General features: G+C 37.8%; 1 protein-coding gene across 1 annotated transcript in view; it reads right to left on the bottom strand.

Annotated features, from left to right (window-relative positions):
- The window catches only part of DOCK8 (dedicator of cytokinesis 8), a 515,743-nt gene that overhangs the window by 298,844 nt on the left and 197,225 nt on the right, over positions 1-19,674 (bottom strand). Inside the window, exons 26-27 of the mRNA XM_053699981.1 lie at positions 15,111-15,260; positions 7,648-7,761 (exon numbers count right to left, since the gene is read on the bottom strand). Coding sequence (XP_053555956.1) covers positions 7,648-7,761; positions 15,111-15,260 — 264 coding nt within the window. The remainder of the gene's footprint in view (positions 1-7,647; positions 7,762-15,110; positions 15,261-19,674) is intronic.

Here is a 19,674-nt window from a genome sequence, read left to right as displayed (position 1 = left end):
CAGCCGCAACGAGTCGCCCACCCAAAGTAGTTTGTAGTGTGGCCAGATGCCATAATGGAGGTATTGTTCAGTGTTCTCTAAAGGGGGATATGAGGAGTTATTTCCAGGATATTAGGGTATCGGATTAAGGGTTTCGCGGGTATTGCTCTAGAACCCAAATGGAGGGAACGGTAAGGGGGGCAAGCTTTAGCAAACCGAAAGTGGATAGTGATCATAGTATATTTCAGGGATGTGGGCCCCTAAACTCATTAGGTGTGATATGAACAAATTGTGAAATATTGCAAGGATATGCCCCCCTGATAAATATGCCACATTATGAAGCTATAGGTTTAAACTTAAACAATTCTAACATCAATATTAACATTCAAAATTAACCATCATATTTGAGTAGGGTAATGAAATTATCCGTCAAGTCAGAACGAATATCTAGAGAACATTTAGCCAAAGGGCAAGGACAAGTAATGGATATAAGTGTAGGAAAGCATATTAGGCAAAAAAAACAGTATATGATTGAATAAACACAACTCTAGAGCCCCTACCAACTAAGAAGGTTAATGTTGCCCTTAAAAGCTTCAGCACATAGTGAAACTGAGTTTTAACCATTGGAGCACAGTTATCTAAGATTGGGAGACTAAATAAAAAATGAGGTCCTTGCTTAACCAGAGTTTGTATACAGATCTGTCGCTACTCGTGGAGTGATAACTAGAAGCCTTATTATCATCCAAACCTGTGACAGTGGAGGGCCACCTCCTGCCAAAAGCAAAACCGAGATAAAAGTTATAGGTGAAGTTTAACTATAATAGGGCTATGAAAAAGGGGAACTATATAAGTAGAAGCACGAGAGAGGCCCATAATTAATCAATATAAATATATAAGTGCAAGAGCGAATGAAGGAGTAATAAGGGTCCCAACGTCTATGGTAATGAGTAGTAAGTTAGGAAGTCACAGTTCAACAGTAGTCCCATCCTAGGTGTGCAAAGACGGGCTTCTAGTAAGGGACTTAGCTTGATTTCTTCTGTAAGTATAAGGGGCAAAAATTACCCATTCAGATAAAAGCTAGGGAGGCTATAATACCAAGCTGCTACATAAGGGTCTGTAGACAATTTTGCTGTGAAGATAAAGGTTAACTAGTTCGTAGGCCAGAGTGGTTTAGAACAATAAATAAGGCATAAAGCAAATATACAAAACAGGAATTATACACAAATCAAGGCATATCATGCAAATAACATTACAATAGTTAATATGTACTTATCAGCCTTGCTCCGTGCGTCAGCTCGAGGGGAAGAAAATTCTTTTAGGAATCAGTCACTTTGAGAAACTATGTTCCCCGGGCTAATGTTCTAAGGGTTCCAGGAATGTCCAAAGAGTTAGAGGGGAAAACTTCAGGTGAGACAAGCTATGGGTGTCCTCAGTCCTAGAGGAAGCAAAAGCTTACTGAAAGACATATCTTGAAGAAGTCAAACTCCCTGGATTAAATCACTGAAGATTGTGTGGGCCTCCAAAAGGTTTCCGGGGAAAATTTCTGGTATGGTGGACTTCAAGTGTTCGAGGGGTTAGATCTCCTTTGAAGAGGGGTTGCCCATTCAGAAGCTTTGGCATTGAGTTGTCTGGGTTGCTGTGGTGATCTTTGTGCTTCATCAGTTTGATGATTGGCCAAGTTCCAGGATTTAAGTAAAGCAAGTCCTTGGTTAACATTCTGAATTGTGAATGTTTGTTTGTCTTTGAAGATCAAAAGCTTTATCTGGTAACCCAACCGGTACCTGATGTTCCTTTCCTCAGAGCAATAGTAACATCAGAAAAGGTTCTTCTCTGCTGGAGTGTCCGTGTGGAGAGATCTGGAAATATCTGGAGGTTTTGGAATTTTTCAGGCTGCGGGGGTTTTTGGAAATGTGCTCTCTGTATCCTCTCCTTATAAGTGAAAGAATGAAGGCGGACTAGAACATCACGAGGCTGGTCTTCTGAGAGACCCTTAGGTCTAAGCGACCTGTGAGCTTGGTCTAGTAAATTCTCTGACTCTGATGTGAAAGGGGCCAGCTGTTGGAAAAGCTCCTTGAGAAAAGGCTGAAGATCTGATGAGGAGACAGTCTCAGGCACACCTCGGATCCTAAGGTTATTGCTCCTGGATCTGTCCTCCATGTCTGCAATCTTGTCTTCGACGGAATCTAAATACTCTGAAAGGTGTTGAGTATATTTTAGGCAATTAGATTGTTCCGTGGCTAGGTCCTCAACCCTTCTCTCAAGTGTGTCTATGCGTTTGTTAGTGGAAGATATCTCTCTATTTAATTCAGCTGTGGATGCAGAGAGTTTTGTGGCAAACGATGAGTGGTGATCATCCAGCAAAGATTTCAGGGAGTCAAGTATCAAGGTGGGGATTACTGCCTCTGGGGAGCTATGTTGTATAGCTTTCATAGCGGACAGAGCAAACTCAGCTGACTCCGACTCAGGGGAGTCAGGGGGTTCAGATGGATCATGAGGGTCAGAGGCAGGAGGACCAAAGTGGTCCATAACTGTCTTCTTAGGTAGAAACTGCGGTTTATTCTTTCTCCTCTGTGATTGAGACTTATTTAAACTGGGTTCGCCTTATTCAAAGGACCAAGTGGATCCAAAGGCGAAATGGATAGTTAATTAAACACCAGTCTTCAGCAGACAGAAAAGGGTGTACCTCAGATATATGTCAGTCCATTATTGTAACCCTGGTTTACTATAGGGCAGAAGGTAGAACACTGTGTGTAGGGTGGGCTCTTGCGGCCTAGAGAAGAAGCTTACTCCATGGTGCAGGGGTTAGGGCTTGTCTAAGTATGGAGGAAGGCAAGAACCATGGGTTTCTTTTTTTTTCTCCTTTTCTTTTTCTCTTTTTTTTCCTCCTTTTTTCCTCTTTTTCTCTCTTTCTTCTTCTTCTTTTTTTTTTTTTTTAAAAAAAACAATCTGCTCAGGTCAGAGTGTGGTACTTGGGGTTTCTCCAGATGAATGGGGAAGAAATATGTAAGTAGCCCCTTGTGGGAAGGAGAAAGAGGAAAAGGAGAAAATAAGACGTTCTGTGTGGACTAGTGTGGGTTGCTTGTTGCGTGGGGATATATTATTTGCTCAATTACCCCAGATGGGCAATGCACCAGGCCCAATTATAATATAAATGTTCATTTTAGAGCATTACCCAATCCTTTTGTTGGACAACCTTTTATTCAGTGGGCTTAATGCCTATTATATAAACCCTTACCTCCGGGCAAGTGAGTGCCTGTATATAGACACGCAGCTCCACGTGGCAATGGCAAAGTGCGCGTATGGTGTAAAGGCCTCACAACAGCCTCCAAGTGCCCCTGGTAAGGACTGAGCCTGCCCTGCTGCTAAGCGGATTCGTAGGATGGCGGAATTAAGGCTCCAAATAAGGGGTTATCAAGAGGAGCAGCCGCGTCTAGAGAAAAATGTCCTTTTATGGCAGACGCTGTCACAGCCAGAACGGCTCCAGTGAGGCAGGGGTAAGCGTGATTAGTGTTACTCACTATCCAGAGATATCTTGATGTTCTGGCTGTAGCGAAGTCCACGCTATAAGTTCCAGCTGTAAAACAATTCTTCCGGTGCGGGTCCACAAGCACACTACAAACAAGCAGGCTGGGTGTTGCTTCAATCCGGACGCGGTCACAGGTCAACCGCTCCGGTGGCGTAGGCCAGATATGCTGTGGCGGGTGAGAGTTATACTCCGGAGTCGTTGGCTAGAGTGGGACAGGGTGGTAAGTAGTGTCAGGGTTTTTTTCCCTGTTTGTTTGCCATGTGCTGCTGGCAGCCATTTTACTCACCTCTCTTCCTGACTATGGTGCATTGTGGGGGATGCTGCTCATTTCCTGCACTTCCTTTTATGGCCAGACTGGTGTGCATCATCCGTGTGAGACAGGATGCAGTCTCAGAATTGTGATGTCATCACTTATTATTTAAAGGGCCTCTGTTCAGTATGCTTTGCCTTTGCGTTGTCTCAGACCTGTTTGTGAGAGTTCCTGTGTATTACCTTGCTGCCTGACGTCCTTCCTGGTTCCTGATCGTCTGACTACCAGCTCTGGTTTTGAATCCTGGCTTGTTATTTGACTTGTGGACTTTTTATTATTTTTTGCTATTAATAAAGGTGTGATTATTTTTGCACTTCTCGTCTCAGTCTGATTCCTGGCACCCTGACAAGTAGGAGCTAAGGGGAAATTAGGGAGAAATAGATGGGTTAAAAGGTACTTTTGAGTATAAACTACAGGGCTTTTCCTGGAGCTTCACTGAGATGAGACCGGTCCCTTCCTTGGCTAGCTCCGCCCCCCCCCCCCCCACAGTATTTAATTTGTGATTCAGACAAAGCATACAGTTTTAAAAAGTTTTCAATTGACTTTTATGATCAAATTTACTTAGGAAACATTGCTGCCCCCTACTGTTTTTGTTTTAAATATTTTTATTGAGGTTCAAATAAAGGCAATCAATACATGACATTAAAGGCTGTACAAAGAATATGTTTCCATAGATATCACCAATATAAACTAAACAAGATAGACATAGCATGTTTATATGACATTATTTAGGAATAATAGTAAACATTATGTTTGCCAGACAGCCTATATGCCTACTTAATGATATATGAGGCCACTTTTGGACCTTGCAGTACTATAAATTTATAATGCTACCAAAGACAATAGGAGACCACTCTTGGGTCCCAAGTGTGAACCTTGTATTTTTTATTTTATAATATAGATATGGAAGTACTTACTCTAAAGGAAAATATCCTATGACATTCAACAGTAAGGCTCCCAGTGATATTAGTATAGAAGCTTGCGTATATGTAATGGTATGAAAATACATATTTGTATATTTTAGCATCTATGGGAATAGGCAATCATGGGATGTTATGAGCCTTTAGGTATAAATAGACATATAATATTAAGATAAACTCCAAAAACGTATACAAAAATGACAGACTGTGTCACATAGCGAGTTAAAGGGGATCATAATACACTGGGTCACAGAACACTACGCAACTGAGATAACTTTGCTCATAGCATAAGGTGTAAATGTAATGACCCTTCTACACATTGCAGAGAGTTGTGTCATAGAGGCTGTCTTGAATAAATATGGGCGAAGTGTAATTTCTTATATGAACAAAGAAGAATTGATTACTGACTTGATTACTAGGGGTAGTCCTTAGCACAGAAATACACTTGAATGTGAACATATAAAGCCAATAACATAAAATAGAACAACAAGGTCATAATGGAAATCTATAAAGTTAATTAACAACAGGTAATGAAATAGGAGCCCCCCAAGCTCAATCTGTAACCAGTATAGGACATTTAAAAAGTGAATGAAATATCTAGCTTCTTGTTCTTATGATAACTATATACCCACCAGAGACTACAATACAAAACTTGCTAATGGAGAAGGACCTAAAAAAATTGTCATGTTATAACCTCTATACTGTGTTGGAATTATTCCTGTGATTGCTAAAATAGCATACTTCAAAGCCAAAACGACTTAGAGGCGTATGTACATAGGCAGGTGTACTGGTGTAATTACATGTATATATTATCCCAATACCTCTAAATAACCTGGAATTTTTTAAGATGGCGGCTCAGAATTTGATCTACTTATACTATTAAAGCTGTGGGGAGGTGAACAGCAATGTCTGAGACTAAGGTGAGCATAGGGCTTCATTGCAATAGGAATCAAGTTAGCTGCTGACTATAAACAGCATCAATATGGCAATGTAGGGAACAGGTAGGACAATACATGACCCTTATATCAATCATAAGGACATAGTAGGAGCTTCTCTTTACATGAGCCCTAGCCTAGAACTAACATGGGAATGTAGCTAGCTAGAAGTATTAATAGTGCAGGGTTTGAACAGTACATCTAGACCAATTTGCAATCCTGAGTGAAGAAAAAAAACATTGTATTAACAATACTTCCATATTATCCAAAAAAGTAAGCACCTTATTATCATTAGCGGTATTGCTAAGTGGCAATAAGAGAAAAAGTGTGGACACTTTGAAAGCTCTGTATTTATGAATGCTGTAACTGACTAACAATTTGGCCTATACTATATATATATATATCTCTAGGTAACTAAGAACCACCATGCAGGAAACCATTTAAGTTGTAGAGCAGAGATTTGGGGTAGGGTATGTTTATTAGTTTTAGCGGAGCTGATGGGTTTAATAGACACAATAGAAATTCCTTTTAAGCTATATCAGCTACATAACACTGGTTACCCTATTGAACAAGTCACCAGAAGAAGTCTTTAAACATTGGTGCCGCGTTAGGCGGATTACAGGACACCTCGGTAGCAGATAACATTGGGAAAGTAACAAAATACATCTTGAAATTGTCCAAACAGTGAGAGTCACCATAAACACCTTTATACCTCCCGGTATATTCATAAAAGCTGTCACCTCACTATCCGACACCAGATCGAAAATCACAGGGGGCAAAGTGCAGGAGATCAATAGCTTGGTGCATCACTCTCACCTCCATGGACTCCTCATACCCTGCTAGAGTCATACTCATATTTGCCCAGCCTAGCGATATACGATAGAGCTTGCAAATGCTTGTAACTGCGCCATACCTTAGCGCTTGCACTATCAGGTAGGCCTTCAGCAGTGTATGTGCTCCATTAGTTTCCGGGCTCGATATATTTCTATAGTGGCTCCCCACAAGCATGCTCAGCATATCCTCTTCATTGAGTCCCTGCTCAATTAACTGGGACCAGCTGGCCGGTTCTCTGCGGTGCCTAGTAGGGCTTTTAGCATCAGGGACCTGCTTCTGCAGGGATCGCAACAGCAAAGTCACATCATCAAGTGCATAGCAGGACCTTCAGCTGCGACTCGAACGCCACCTTATTGCAGCTTCATGTTAGGGGCAGAGGTAGGTTTGTAGCCGTCTTGTTCTATTTGTTCCATGGAGGTACTTGGAATGTTTGCTGTTTACCCTGTGCTTTGCTGTGGGATAGGGACAGTGCCATGGTTCACTCCTGTCGCACAGTCTGGATCAAGGCGAAAACAGTTTTCAATAAGCCGGTGAAGGTCTGCAAAGTGATCTTCTAGTATGATGTATAGAGATTCTTCAAACGTTTGGAAGTTTATTGCCATACTGGGTCCTTATTAAGTGTATGATGTGCAATAGGAAAAGTCAGTGTCAATGCACTGTATACCCGGCCTACAAGGTACAAGGGGGGTGTTGAGTACTACTCACTGCAGAGTTTGCCTTAGGCCTCAACGCTCCGGATCGGCTAGCTGAGGTAGAGATCTCAATAATAATATATCTTTAGATTCAGCTTGATTAGTAGAGTTAGAGTATCCAAAGTTATTGATGAGATGATCTTCTAGTACACCGATAATAGGCAGATTATCCGTGATCTACGCAGAGCAACCAATATTGCTACCATTCAAGGTGCTGCCCAGAGACACGCCCGCCCCCTACTGTTTTTGCACATGAATAACAAAGCTACATAACTGCTGCCATATTTTGCTCCAGGCACATGCACACTCCTACACAGTTTTAATGTCTTTACAGCAAAGGATACCAAAAGAATGAAGTAAATAAGTTTTATAACTAAAATGCAAAAGATATTGTGCCACTATGACATTCCATATGCTCACTCAGAGCACTAAGTGCTGAAGCTTTCGTTACCTGATTGCAGTACAGCTTGATGAGATTAAAAACAAAGCCTCTGTCCATCAGCGAAATTAAATCATATAAGAAAAAAGCCAGACTTATATTGATTTTCTCTGCTTGTTCTGTTTCCTAAAGGGAAAAAAACATGCATAAGAACATAATATTGTAAAAGTTATATATATAATATACAGAAATGGTAGAAATTACATTTATGGTGTTGTTATGACATTTTTATAGTAGCAAAGTGCAATCCCCTCCCCCCACACACACACATTTTCGATATAAGTTAATAGAGCATAACTGGAATATCTTTTAAATATAGAACATGGAAAAAATTGTGCCTATATTCCTATTCTTACTGGTGTGTTTATATTTTAGTAAGTGTTTTGGTCTACCAAAAGGGATCAATTGCTACAACACATTTTCTTTATACACTTTAGCATATAAAATATAATTTAACCTTAAAGGGACAGTAAAGTCAAAATTACACTTTCCAGATTCGGATAGAGCATACAATTTTTTTTTTATTTTTAAAGTCTTTATTTACAACCAGCATTATATACAGTTCAATATGAAAAAAGAAAACAAGAACATATCTTATGCCACGCAGGGCAAGTCATTTTACAAAACAAATATGAGCCAAAAAGGCAGTTATTGTCAATGCTCTTGATATTATGCAAAATTTGTAGCAATATACATTATCAGTATAACATACCGAAAAAATACAGAAGACAGAGGTTAATTATATTCACTGCTGGGTTTTTTCCTTCAATTTTCTCAGCCACCATGAAAACGAATCAATCTGATATAAAATCAAAAACAAAAACTAAAACTAAAACATAAAAAAAACAAAAAAAAAAAAAAAAAAACCATAACATCTCCTCCCCTCTCCCCATTTACCAAATACCGAGAAGAACTATCTCTGAGTTTTTATATGGGAAGATCAAATAGTTAATTTCACTTTCATGAAATGTTTTTATAAAAGCTGCCCATTTGTTAAAGAAATTCCTTATATCTGATTCTTTATTGATATTTGTGTCCTTCTGTTCTAGTACACATTGCTTTTTTAAATAGTTCTTGACTTCAGGGATTGTAGGAAGAGCTCTCAATTTCCATTTCTTACAAATCAGGTATCTGGTAGCTAATATAGAAAGAGTTACTAGTTTATCATTATCCTGATAACTACCTTCCGGCTTCAGGCACAATATAATTTGGTATAATGACAAGGAAAGTGACTTAGTTTTTATTGTAGTTTTGAGCCAGAACTCTAGTCTGTTCCAGAGATTTCTTATTTTTGGGCAAGACCAGAACATGTGAATCAAGTCGGCCGCTGGGTAGGAACATTTGGGGCATTTGTTAAATTGCTGATTATGAATTCTATGTCCTTTCTCGGGGGTGAAGTATGTCCTGTGAAGGAGCCTAAGGTGGGACTCTCGCCATGTGGCCGATAATGTAGAAGAAGCAACTTTATTAATTGATAATTGTAAATTTTTCGGTTCAATATTGCTCTGAGGTATCAATGAGCTCCATATTAAGGCCAAATTATCTAATAATAGGACTCCTTTCTCATTAATAAGTGTTTGATAGCATGGGGAAATAGACATAAGGCCAGTTTTTACTAAGGCGAGCCAGCTTTCCAGCTTGCCTAATGTCCAGCCGTAGCCTTGTTCTCTAATTATTTCGATAGCGAGGTGCCTTATTTGCAGATAGGCGAAGAAGTCTTTATTGGGTAGATTAAATTCAGTTTTTAATTCTTCAAAAGTTTTGATACAATTCCTATCTTTGTCTATAATGTAAATTAATTTATCCAGGCCATTATTATGCCATCTATCAAAAACTTCTGATTTTAAACCTGCTTGAATCGTGGGTTCCCTCTCAAGGGAAGATGTCTCGAGGCACTACTAGACACTGAGAGAGATCCGGTTAACTTCCACCATGCCTTAATGGGGTTAGATATAGTTTTGAGTCTCTTAATATTTGCTGGCAGTTCCTTTGGTAAAGAGTGAATCAAAGCCATAGGGAGATATGGCGCACAGACGTTTATTTCTAATTCATTATTTATAATGTAATTTTTAGTATGGATCCAGTCGGCAACTATGCGTGCTAAGAAGCTATAGTTATATGCTCTGATATTTGGCAGTGCCAAGCCTCCATATTCCCTTGACACAGAAAGTTTAATGAGAGATATCTTGGACCTTTTCCCTTGCCATAAAAATTGTCTGATTGCGGTGTTAAAGAAGCGAACATCTTTTTCCAATAAGATTAGAGGTAGGTTCTGGAGAATATACAAAAGCTTGGGAAGGAGAACCATTTTGAACAGTTCTGAGCGACCAGAAACTGATAAAGGCAGATTCTGCCAAGTTTTAAGTTTCTCCCTGATAGTAGAAAGAATAGGGGATATATTGAATTTGTATAAATCTTTAAAGGATAACTAAATTTTCATTTTTTATCCCCAAACTAAACCCACATTTAGAAATATATACATATATAAAATTAAATTGACCTACTGTAATTCAAAAACGAAGCTGCATAACGCCATATAATCGATTTTTATTATTCCTTTATGACGTCACTCTATCCCGCCCTCCAATATGGGCAGTACATATCCCAAAACATCAACCAATCAGACGTTTACTTTTCGCATATAATTATATGTCTATTGCGTATGCGCAATTTGATTCTTTCAGTAGCGCATGCGTGACTGAACCTTCTAAATCTAAACTGACTAATATTCACGGCTGCGCATTTTTCATCTCAATCCATCTGATCGGTTATCCAGGCATTCATATAACATATATTTATAACTATACACAAAAAGAATAGATTTTAATATCATTGCACATAAATAATATCATGATATTAAAATAATATATAGAAATAATATTTATTTATACTAATAAACTTTTAACTATGTCCCAGAACAGCGCATCCAAATCTCCCACTACGAGATCGATAGAGCGGGTCTACTGCTTCAAAAAACCGATCTGGAGAGAGTGATGTATTCAATGACGTTGCAGTATATTGCGCATGCGCATATCTGTTAACGCTCGCCATTTTGTAACCTGGGTTCTCAGCACGGATTGGAAAATGATAACAGCTAGTAACGGAGTGGGTTTGGAAAGAATAAAATATTTGTGGACAAATATCTGATAAACGATAAGTATTTAAAACATGAAGGGCATTATAAATGTATTTATTTCAGTACTTATTATTAGTCTATGATACATTTTTTTCTGACTACAGTGTCCCTTTAACACTAATCGGTATGTGAATCCCTAGATACTTAAAAGAGTCTGTAACCACTTTAAATGGAGTAACTAAGATAGAGCTACTATTTCTTCTAAGCCAGAGTATTTCAGATTTTGATTTATTCACTTTATATCCCGAAAAGGAGCCAAAATGATCAGTTATTTGAAGGAGTTTTGGTATATTTATTTTTGAATTGGACAGATAGATTAATAAGTCATCAGCATATAAACCTATTTTTATCTCATAGTTTTGTATCTTTATGCCTTCTAAATGTTTTCTTATCATAATTGCTAGGGGTTCGATAGCGATGTCGAAAAGGAGAGGGGAGAGAGGGCACCCCTGACGCGTACCCCTATCCATTGTGATTGGAGATGAGATAATATAATTTATTATTAATCTCGTTTGGGAATGATTATGCAAATTTTCCACAAATTTAGGGAAGTTGCCCAGGATCCCAAATTTTGTTAGAGAGGTTTTTAAATGGTTGAAAATTACAGAGTCAAACGCCTTTTCTGCGTCAATTGACAAGATGGCTAGGTCAGGGAGGCCCTCCCCCCCCCCCCTCAGAGGGAAGGTTCTGAAAATGATCCATTACAATAAGAAGCTCTCTGATTTTTGCCGCAGAGTTACGTCTATTCAAGAAACCGGCTTGATCCGTATGAATTATTTTTGCTAAGATGGGCTGAAGTCTAGATGCAATAATAGAAGACATAATTTTGAAATCAGAGTTAAGCAGAGCAATTGGTCTGTATGATTCTTTTTGCATAGGATCTTTCCCTCCCTTTAAGATCAGAGTTGTAAATGAGGAGCAGAAGGAAGGTGAAACTGATTTACCATTAACATAGATCTCATTATAAAGATTGCCTAGAAAAGGCCCTATTTCGGCTGATAAAATTTTATAAAATTCATTTGGTAGCCCATCTGGGCCTGGGGCTTTATTTGAGGAAAGCTTAGAGATTGTTTTCTCTATCTCTTCCTTTGTAATAGGAGAGTTAAGACTAATATTGTCTTCCTCTGAGACTGTTGGATGAGTAATTTTATTCCAAAACTCAGCAGCTCTCGAGACATCGTATCCCTTGCAGGTATATAAATCCTGAAAATATTCTGAAAATAAATCAGAGATTTCCTCAGGCTTTGATATTTGCTTCCCATTATTGTGAAGTTTTTCAATAGTTTGTTTCTTTCCTTCGGTTTTAACTAGTTTAGCTAACATTTTTCCCGACTTATTGCCAAATCTGTATAATTTAGCTTGAAATCTAAGTTCCCTGTGTGTTTCCTGGGTCATTATGAAAGTGTCTCTAGCACTTTTAGCCCGAATATATTTCGCCCAGTTTAAGGGATTTTTCTCAAGTAGGAAATGGTTATATGAATTAATTAAATGACTATTAATCTCTTTTTCCCTTGACTTCAACTTTTTAGTTAAGAAGGCAACATAGGCTATGATTTCCCCTCTTAACACTGCTTTAGCAGTCTCCCAGAAAATATCTGGACGCCCAATATAATCAGTGTTAAGGTTGAGATAATCATTGAACTTATTTCTAATCCATTCTTTAAATTTTAGGTCTGTTGTTAAATGATAAGGGAAAAAAAAACGTGATATTTTGGGCTTTGAATGACCAAGATGTAAGTCTAAAAAGATAGGCCCGTGGTCAGAAAGAAGAACCGGCATTATTCCTGCTTTTACTTTTGTAATAGGTAAACGCTCATCTGTAAGAAATAGGTCGATCCTAGAAAGTGTTTTGTGGGCTTTGGAGAGACAGGTAAAATCCTGAGTGTCAGGATTTTGGATTCTCCAAATATCACGGAGTGCCAAATTTTGCTTGATTTTATTAAAAATCTTAGTATCTATACTGTCCTTTTTCTGTTTCAATTGCATGGAGTCCCTTCTAAGCCTATCTAGGGGAGATTGAGGTGCCATATTAAAATCTCCCCCTAGAATCAGATGTCCTTCAGACAATAATAGAAGCTTAGATTGAATATGGTCCCAAAACCCTGGATCAGATATATTTGGTCCATATATATTACATAGTGTGTATATCTTCTGGGCAGCTCTAAGTTTCACTAGGACATACCTCCCCTCCAAGTCAACCTCAGATTGTAATATTTCTACTTGGGACTTTTCCCCTATCAGTATAGCTACGCCTCTTTATTTCCTGATACTTGGTGCTACAAAAACCTCTCTAACCCATTGCGCTTTTAATTTAAGAGATTCCTCAAGATTTAAATGGGTTTCTTGTATGAAGCCTAGAGCATACAATTTTAAACAACTTTCCAATTTATTTCTGTTATCAAATTTGCTTCATTGTCTTGGTATCTTTTATTGAAGAGTAAAACTATGTACATTCACAAGAGCTCAGGAGTGTGTACATGTCTTTAGTACTCTATGGCAGCAGTGTTTTGCAACATTATATAACAAAGCTACAAATAATGTTGCAAAACACTGCTGCCATAGAGTACTAAAGGCACATGCACACTCCTGAGCACTTATGAGCCTACCTAGTTTTACTCTTCAATAAAAGATACCAAGACAATGGAACAAATTTGATAACAGAATTAAATTAGAAAGTTGTTTAATATGGCATGCTCTCTTTAAATCATGAAAGTTTAATTTTGACTTTACTGTCCCTTTTACATATTGGTGATACATTTTAAAAAGCCAATATAGATCTAAAAATCTAAAATGTATTACTGTTTAGGTGGCATACAAGCATATGCTACGTGTGACTAGAGCATCAAGATGTAAACACCATGGGGCCGATTTATCATGTTCCGGCGGACATGATCAACTGTAGCAGATCATGTCTGCCCGACATTGATAATGTGCTGTCGGCATTTACCATTGCACAAGCATTTAGTGTAAAATGTTTGTGCAATACTGCCCCATGCACATTTGCGGCCAATCAGCCGCTAGCAGGGGGTGTCACATCATAACGATCGTATCTGATCGGGATGATTGCTATCCGCCACCTTCATTCTAAAGGGCCACACACACAAATCACCATACAACAAATTTCTTAACACCTGTATACTACTAGCCGGGAAACAAATCCTTAGGAAGTGGACATCTCACAAGCCACCACATCTGCAACAATTCACATGATTGTTACACACCCAACTTTTTATAAAGCAGGCAGATGTTAAAGGGGACTTGGAATGTAGAATTAAATCCTTTATAACAAAGTAAGAACCATACCTGTTATATCTATCCCCCACTAAAAGGTCACAGATATTGTCCCCATTCATGAAGAGTACATACTTTATGAATGAGCAACTCAAAGGTCGATGGCCCGAGGAAAACTCTAACGACTGAACATATCCCCCCCTTCACCCTCAATGACATCACCAGATACTCTCTCATATCTATTCCAACACCTGGAGATTCCTCAACACAGATGTCTGGTGGATGGCTAGGTGGATGCCTTGACCCTCCTTTTCGGGAGCGCAACCAGAGAGCTGGGGACAGTGGGTGAGCCAAAAAGATTCTAGGTATCTTACTGGGACACTGGAGACATGTTAGATGTATCCACATGGGTAACAATAAGATGCTAATATGTTTTACAATTATTTTATAGGCACTTGTTTAATCAAAGCAAAGTTATGCACTTTTGGCACCTACCTAATAAAACAGATCACAGTTTGCTGCCAACCTAGTGGAGACTGTTCTTCACTTTTCCACCACCCCCCACATCGCAAAGTAACTAACTAAAATATTTTTTTTTTCTAACACCCGAGATCTTTAAGCCCTTATAACTTTTGTGTGCAATATTTTTATAAAATAATTTTTATTAGACAGTGTTAATATGAGTGTAACTTTGTATTGTATTTTTAAAATGTTTCGTGAAACTTTTATGTTGTGGAAAATTGTGACAAATTTTCAAGACTGCGCCCTATAAGGGGGATTACATTTTCAATGTAATGTCCCTTAAATTATAGAAAAAGGGCCCACAATGCAAATTACTGAAAAAGGGGACAAATAGATAATAAAAATATAGTACAAATATATATATATATATATATATATATATATATATATATATATATATATATATATATATATATATATATATATATAGCTATACATAACAATCCCAAAGTGTGTAATGTCCCTTTAATATAGATAGTTTTTCTTTACCATTACAGCAGTCTCAGATATTCCTGTAACAATATTATAAAAGCTCATATGATCACTACTATTTCTATTTTTTTTATCAATTCCTTTGTCCACTTACCTTTTGTTGTTTATTTAATAGTGTTCCAATCTCAGAAGTTACAACATTCACAATGGTATTTATGTCATCTTTAAAGCGGTTTGAGAAGCGATTTCTCCTTGGCACATCTGGGTTATCTACATTATGGATGTGCTGGGTCATACTTTTTACCTGTGTCAGGAACGAGAAAGTAAACCCAATTTTATTACTTTATAGGGCAAATATTTATTAGGTCAAAATGAATGCTGTGCTCAGCTGTTCAGGAGAAGGTTCACAAACGACTTAACTAAATAAAGGTTAGATCTTTTCTGGAGCTTTGGTTATAGGTTTTCACATTTCTAATGGTTACTCCAATAGTTGTTAGTTATTTATGGTTGTGACCATATCTATTAGACAAAATTGTTCTGGCAATTCTGTAGAGCATATCTAGATAGGCTCAGAAGTGTGTGTCTTGAGCATTCTATGTATAATGCTGTTACAGATATTGTTGCACCACAGCTGCCATATGTGCACACTCCTGAGTCCACCTCAGTATGCTCTCATGGAAAAGATCTAAGGTTTAACACTGTATAGCAAGAAAAGAGATACGTTTGATAACAAAAGTAGATTGGATTTTTTTCTTTTTAATTGTATGCTCAGACTGAATAAGGAATATTTATTATTAAATTCCATGTTCCTTTAAGTTCTACCATTGTTTTTTTTAAACGGCATCTCCATAAGCAAACTGAGTGTTCAATATAGTACCAGCAAGTTGCTTAGGCACAGAGTTTGTGAAATTATTTGGGTGGTTCAATTTAACCCATAGATTTTTTAATTTTTTTAAAAGTTTTTATTATTAAAACAATAAATATACATACATACATTTTTTTTTACACATCAAAGGCTTACAAAAGATTACATGTTCTAATATAAAGATGTTATGACATTCTCTATAAAGACCTTTAATCTAGTGAACCTAAATAAGACAAACTCGGATAGGACAAAAAAAACAACAACAAAAAACAAAAAAAATGTCCTCCCCCTCTCTCTCTCTCCGTCAACCCACACCTATACTCCAGCTGGCCCACACCTTACCAAATTTAATTACTTTTTATGTAGAAATTCATCCTAGTAGAAACGTATTGATTGAAAAACGTGTTCTCTTTTAGATTTTAAGTAAGAGTATTCCTCAAGTGTTAAAAGCTCATTAATTCTTGAGAATATTATTTCTTTGTCAGGGACGCACATTTTCTTCCAGTTCCTAACTAACATGGATTTCATACCATTTAATACATACATTATAAGTTTGGCTCTGAATTTACATATACCATTAATAGGCTTATTTAAAGTGAAGGTAAAGTTTTTGCAGCCATCAATCGTATTTATAATTCTTTCACTAACTTAAATCAAGTCGCTAGCTTTTTTTTCTAAATAAAATTATTCATTTATGTAATTTTATATCTATATTTTTCTTACGGTTCCCTTCCGATTCTCCTCCCATTCACCATTTCCTGGTTTCGGATACTATGACGTATAGAGCGGTCCGCTGGGAGTCAAAAAAGCATGCGCAGAGGCATCGCGTGACGTTACAGTAAAGGGGCTGAACGCCACGGGGTGCAACTGCGGATTAGAAGACTGAAATGTCAATCACTTGTGAATTGAGGGATAAAATGGCGGGCGGAGGAATCACGGCTTATAATATTTGGTAAATAGATTGATTTTGTGAATTAGGATGCGATATAAAAAAAAATCATGAATTAAAGTCCTATTTATTTTAAGAGATGCATAATATGACGAAGGGAGATAGTCTTCACTTTACATGCACTTTAACTTTTGAATATTAGAAGAGGATGATGAACTGGCTGTCCTAGAAAATATATGTAGCCAATCTAACTTCTAATTGCTCCCCCGTCTCCTTTTCCCATTTTTCTATATATACATGATTTTTAATGTCCTCCGATATAGTTAGAAGTTTATAACTGAATGATATAGTACCTTTCATAGGAGATTCAGCCTGGCATGCTTTTTCTAAGGTGGTTAATTGTCTTGTTAAATTTACCTTATCTGGGTGAATTTCCAGAAAGTCATGCAATTGGAAGTACTTCAGCCATTTCGAATACGTCCCCTCCGCAAGACTCAATAACTCCTGTTGTGGCTTAAGTCTTCCATTTCCTATAAAATTATTCAGTGGTTTTGTTTGATATAATTTTTGTTGACTAAGACGATTAGGAATGAGGCCCCCTTGAAACTTAGCATTAGTAATAATCGGCAGTAATGGAGAAGGGATAGTTGAAATATTAGGGTGCTCTGATATAATTGTGTCCCACTGTTTAAAAGTATGATTAATCATCATGAATTTTTTTTTAACTTAAGGGTCTCCCTTCTGCTGGTGTCCAAGTTAATTTATTTAATGATTGCTGCGCCACTAAATTAGTTTCTAAAGATATCCAAGCTTTATTCTTATAATTAGTGTTCCAGTCTTTTATTCTTTGGAGTGTTATAGCTCCATAATAATTCCTAATATCCGGGACCCCCAGATCACCTTTTCTCCTTGACATATATAAGATAGAAGCTTTAATTCTGGGTTTTATTTGGTTCCAGATAAAAGAATGAATCATAATTGAAGATTGACACATTAAGTACAAGGAAGTCTAATGGGTACTGTATGAAATATATATAAGATTTGCGTAAGTATTCGGCCTAGCCATGATAAGGATTTTGATTGCCAGGCTTTAAGATCTCTTTGAAGATCATTAAATAATTTAAGATAGTTGTCCGTAAAGAGTTGTTTACCATCTGATGACAAATGTACCCCCAGAAATTTTAAAGAAGTCTCTTTCCAAGTATAAGAGCTATATAATTTGCATTTCTGGTCTTCCCTAGGTGACAACGAGATCTTAAAGGGCCAGTAAACCTAAAAAATAATGTTATATAATTCTGCACATAGTGTAGAATTATATAACATTATATTAGCAGCAGCTTTATACAGGGAGTGCAGAATTATTAGGCAAGTTGTATTTTTGAGGATTAATTTTATTATTGAACAACAACCATGTTCTCAATGAACCCAAAAAACTCATTAATATCAAAGCTGAATATTTTTGGAAGTAGTTTTTAGTTTGTTTTTAGTTTTAGCTATTTTAGGGGGATATCTGTGTGTGCAGGTGACTATTACTGTGCATAATTATTAGGCAACTTAACAAAAAACAAATATATACCCATTTCAATTATTTATTTTTACCAGTGAAACCAATATAACATCTCAACATTCACAAATATACATTTCTGACATTCAAAAACAAAACAAAAACAAATCAGTGACCAATATAGCCACCTTTCTTTGCAAGGACACTCAAAAGCCTGCCATCCATGGATTCTGTCAGTGTTTTGATCTGTTCACCATCAACATTGCGTGCAGCAGCAACCACAGCCTCCCAGACACTGTTCAGAGAGGTGTACTGTTTTCCCTCCTTGTAAATCTCACATTTGATGATGGACCACAGGTTCTCAATGGGGTTCAGATCAGGTGAACAAGGAGGCCATGTCATTAGATTTTCTTCTTTTATACCCTTTCTTGCCAGCCACGCTGTGGAGTACTTGGACGCGTGTGATGGAGCATTGTCCTGCATGAAAATCATGTTTTTCTTGAAGGATGCAGACTTCTTCCTGTACCACTGCTTGAAGAAGGTGTCTTCCAGAAACTGGCAGTAGGACTGGGAGTTGAGCTTGACTCCATCCTCAACCCGAAAAGGCCCCACAAGCTCATCTTTGATGATACCAGCCCAAACCAGTACTCCACCTCCACCTTGCTGGCGTCTGAGTCGGACTGGAGCTCTCTGCCCTTTACCAATCCAGCCACGGGCCCATCCATCTGGCCCATCAAGACTCACTCTCATTTCATCAGTCCATAAAACCTTAGAAAAATCAGTCTTGAGATATTTCTTGGCCCAGTCTTGACGTTTCAGCTTGTGTGTCTTGTTCAGTGGTGGTCGTCTTTCAGCCTTTCTTACCTTGGCCATGTCTCTGAGTATTGCACACCTTGTGCTTTTGGGCACTACAGTGATGTTGCAGCTCTGAAATATGGCCAAACTGGTGGCAAGTGGCATCTTGGCAGCTGCACGCTTGACTTTTCTCAGTTCATGGGCAGTTATTTTGCGCCTTGGTTTTTCCACACGCTTCTTGCGACCCTGTTGACTATTTTGAATGAAACGCTTGATTGTTCGATGATCACGCTTCAGAAGCTTTGCAATTTTAAGAGTGCTGCCTCCCTCATTATCTCACTATTTTTGACTTTTCTGAGCCTGTCAAGTCCTTCTTTTGACCCATTTTGCCAAAGGAAAGGAAGTTGCCTAATAATTATGCACACCTGATATAGGGTGTTGATGTCATTAGACCACACCCCTTCTCATTACAGAGATGCACATCACCTAATATGCTTAATTGGTAGTAGGCTTTCGAGCCTATACAGCTTGGAGTAAGACAACATGCATAAAGAGGATGATGTGGTCAAAATACTCATTTGCCTAATAATTCTGCACTCCCTGTAAAACCTAATATTGCCTGTGAATTTTTATTAAAAAATACTGTTTTACAGACCAGTGCTCTC

The sequence above is a fragment of the Bombina bombina genome, chromosome 2 (assembly GCF_027579735.1).
Source record: "Bombina bombina isolate aBomBom1 chromosome 2, aBomBom1.pri, whole genome shotgun sequence".
NCBI classification, from domain to species: Eukaryota; Metazoa; Chordata; class Amphibia; order Anura; family Bombinatoridae; genus Bombina; species Bombina bombina.
Note: the sequence above shows the minus strand (reverse complement) of the source record. Positions and strands in the feature narration are given on the sequence as shown.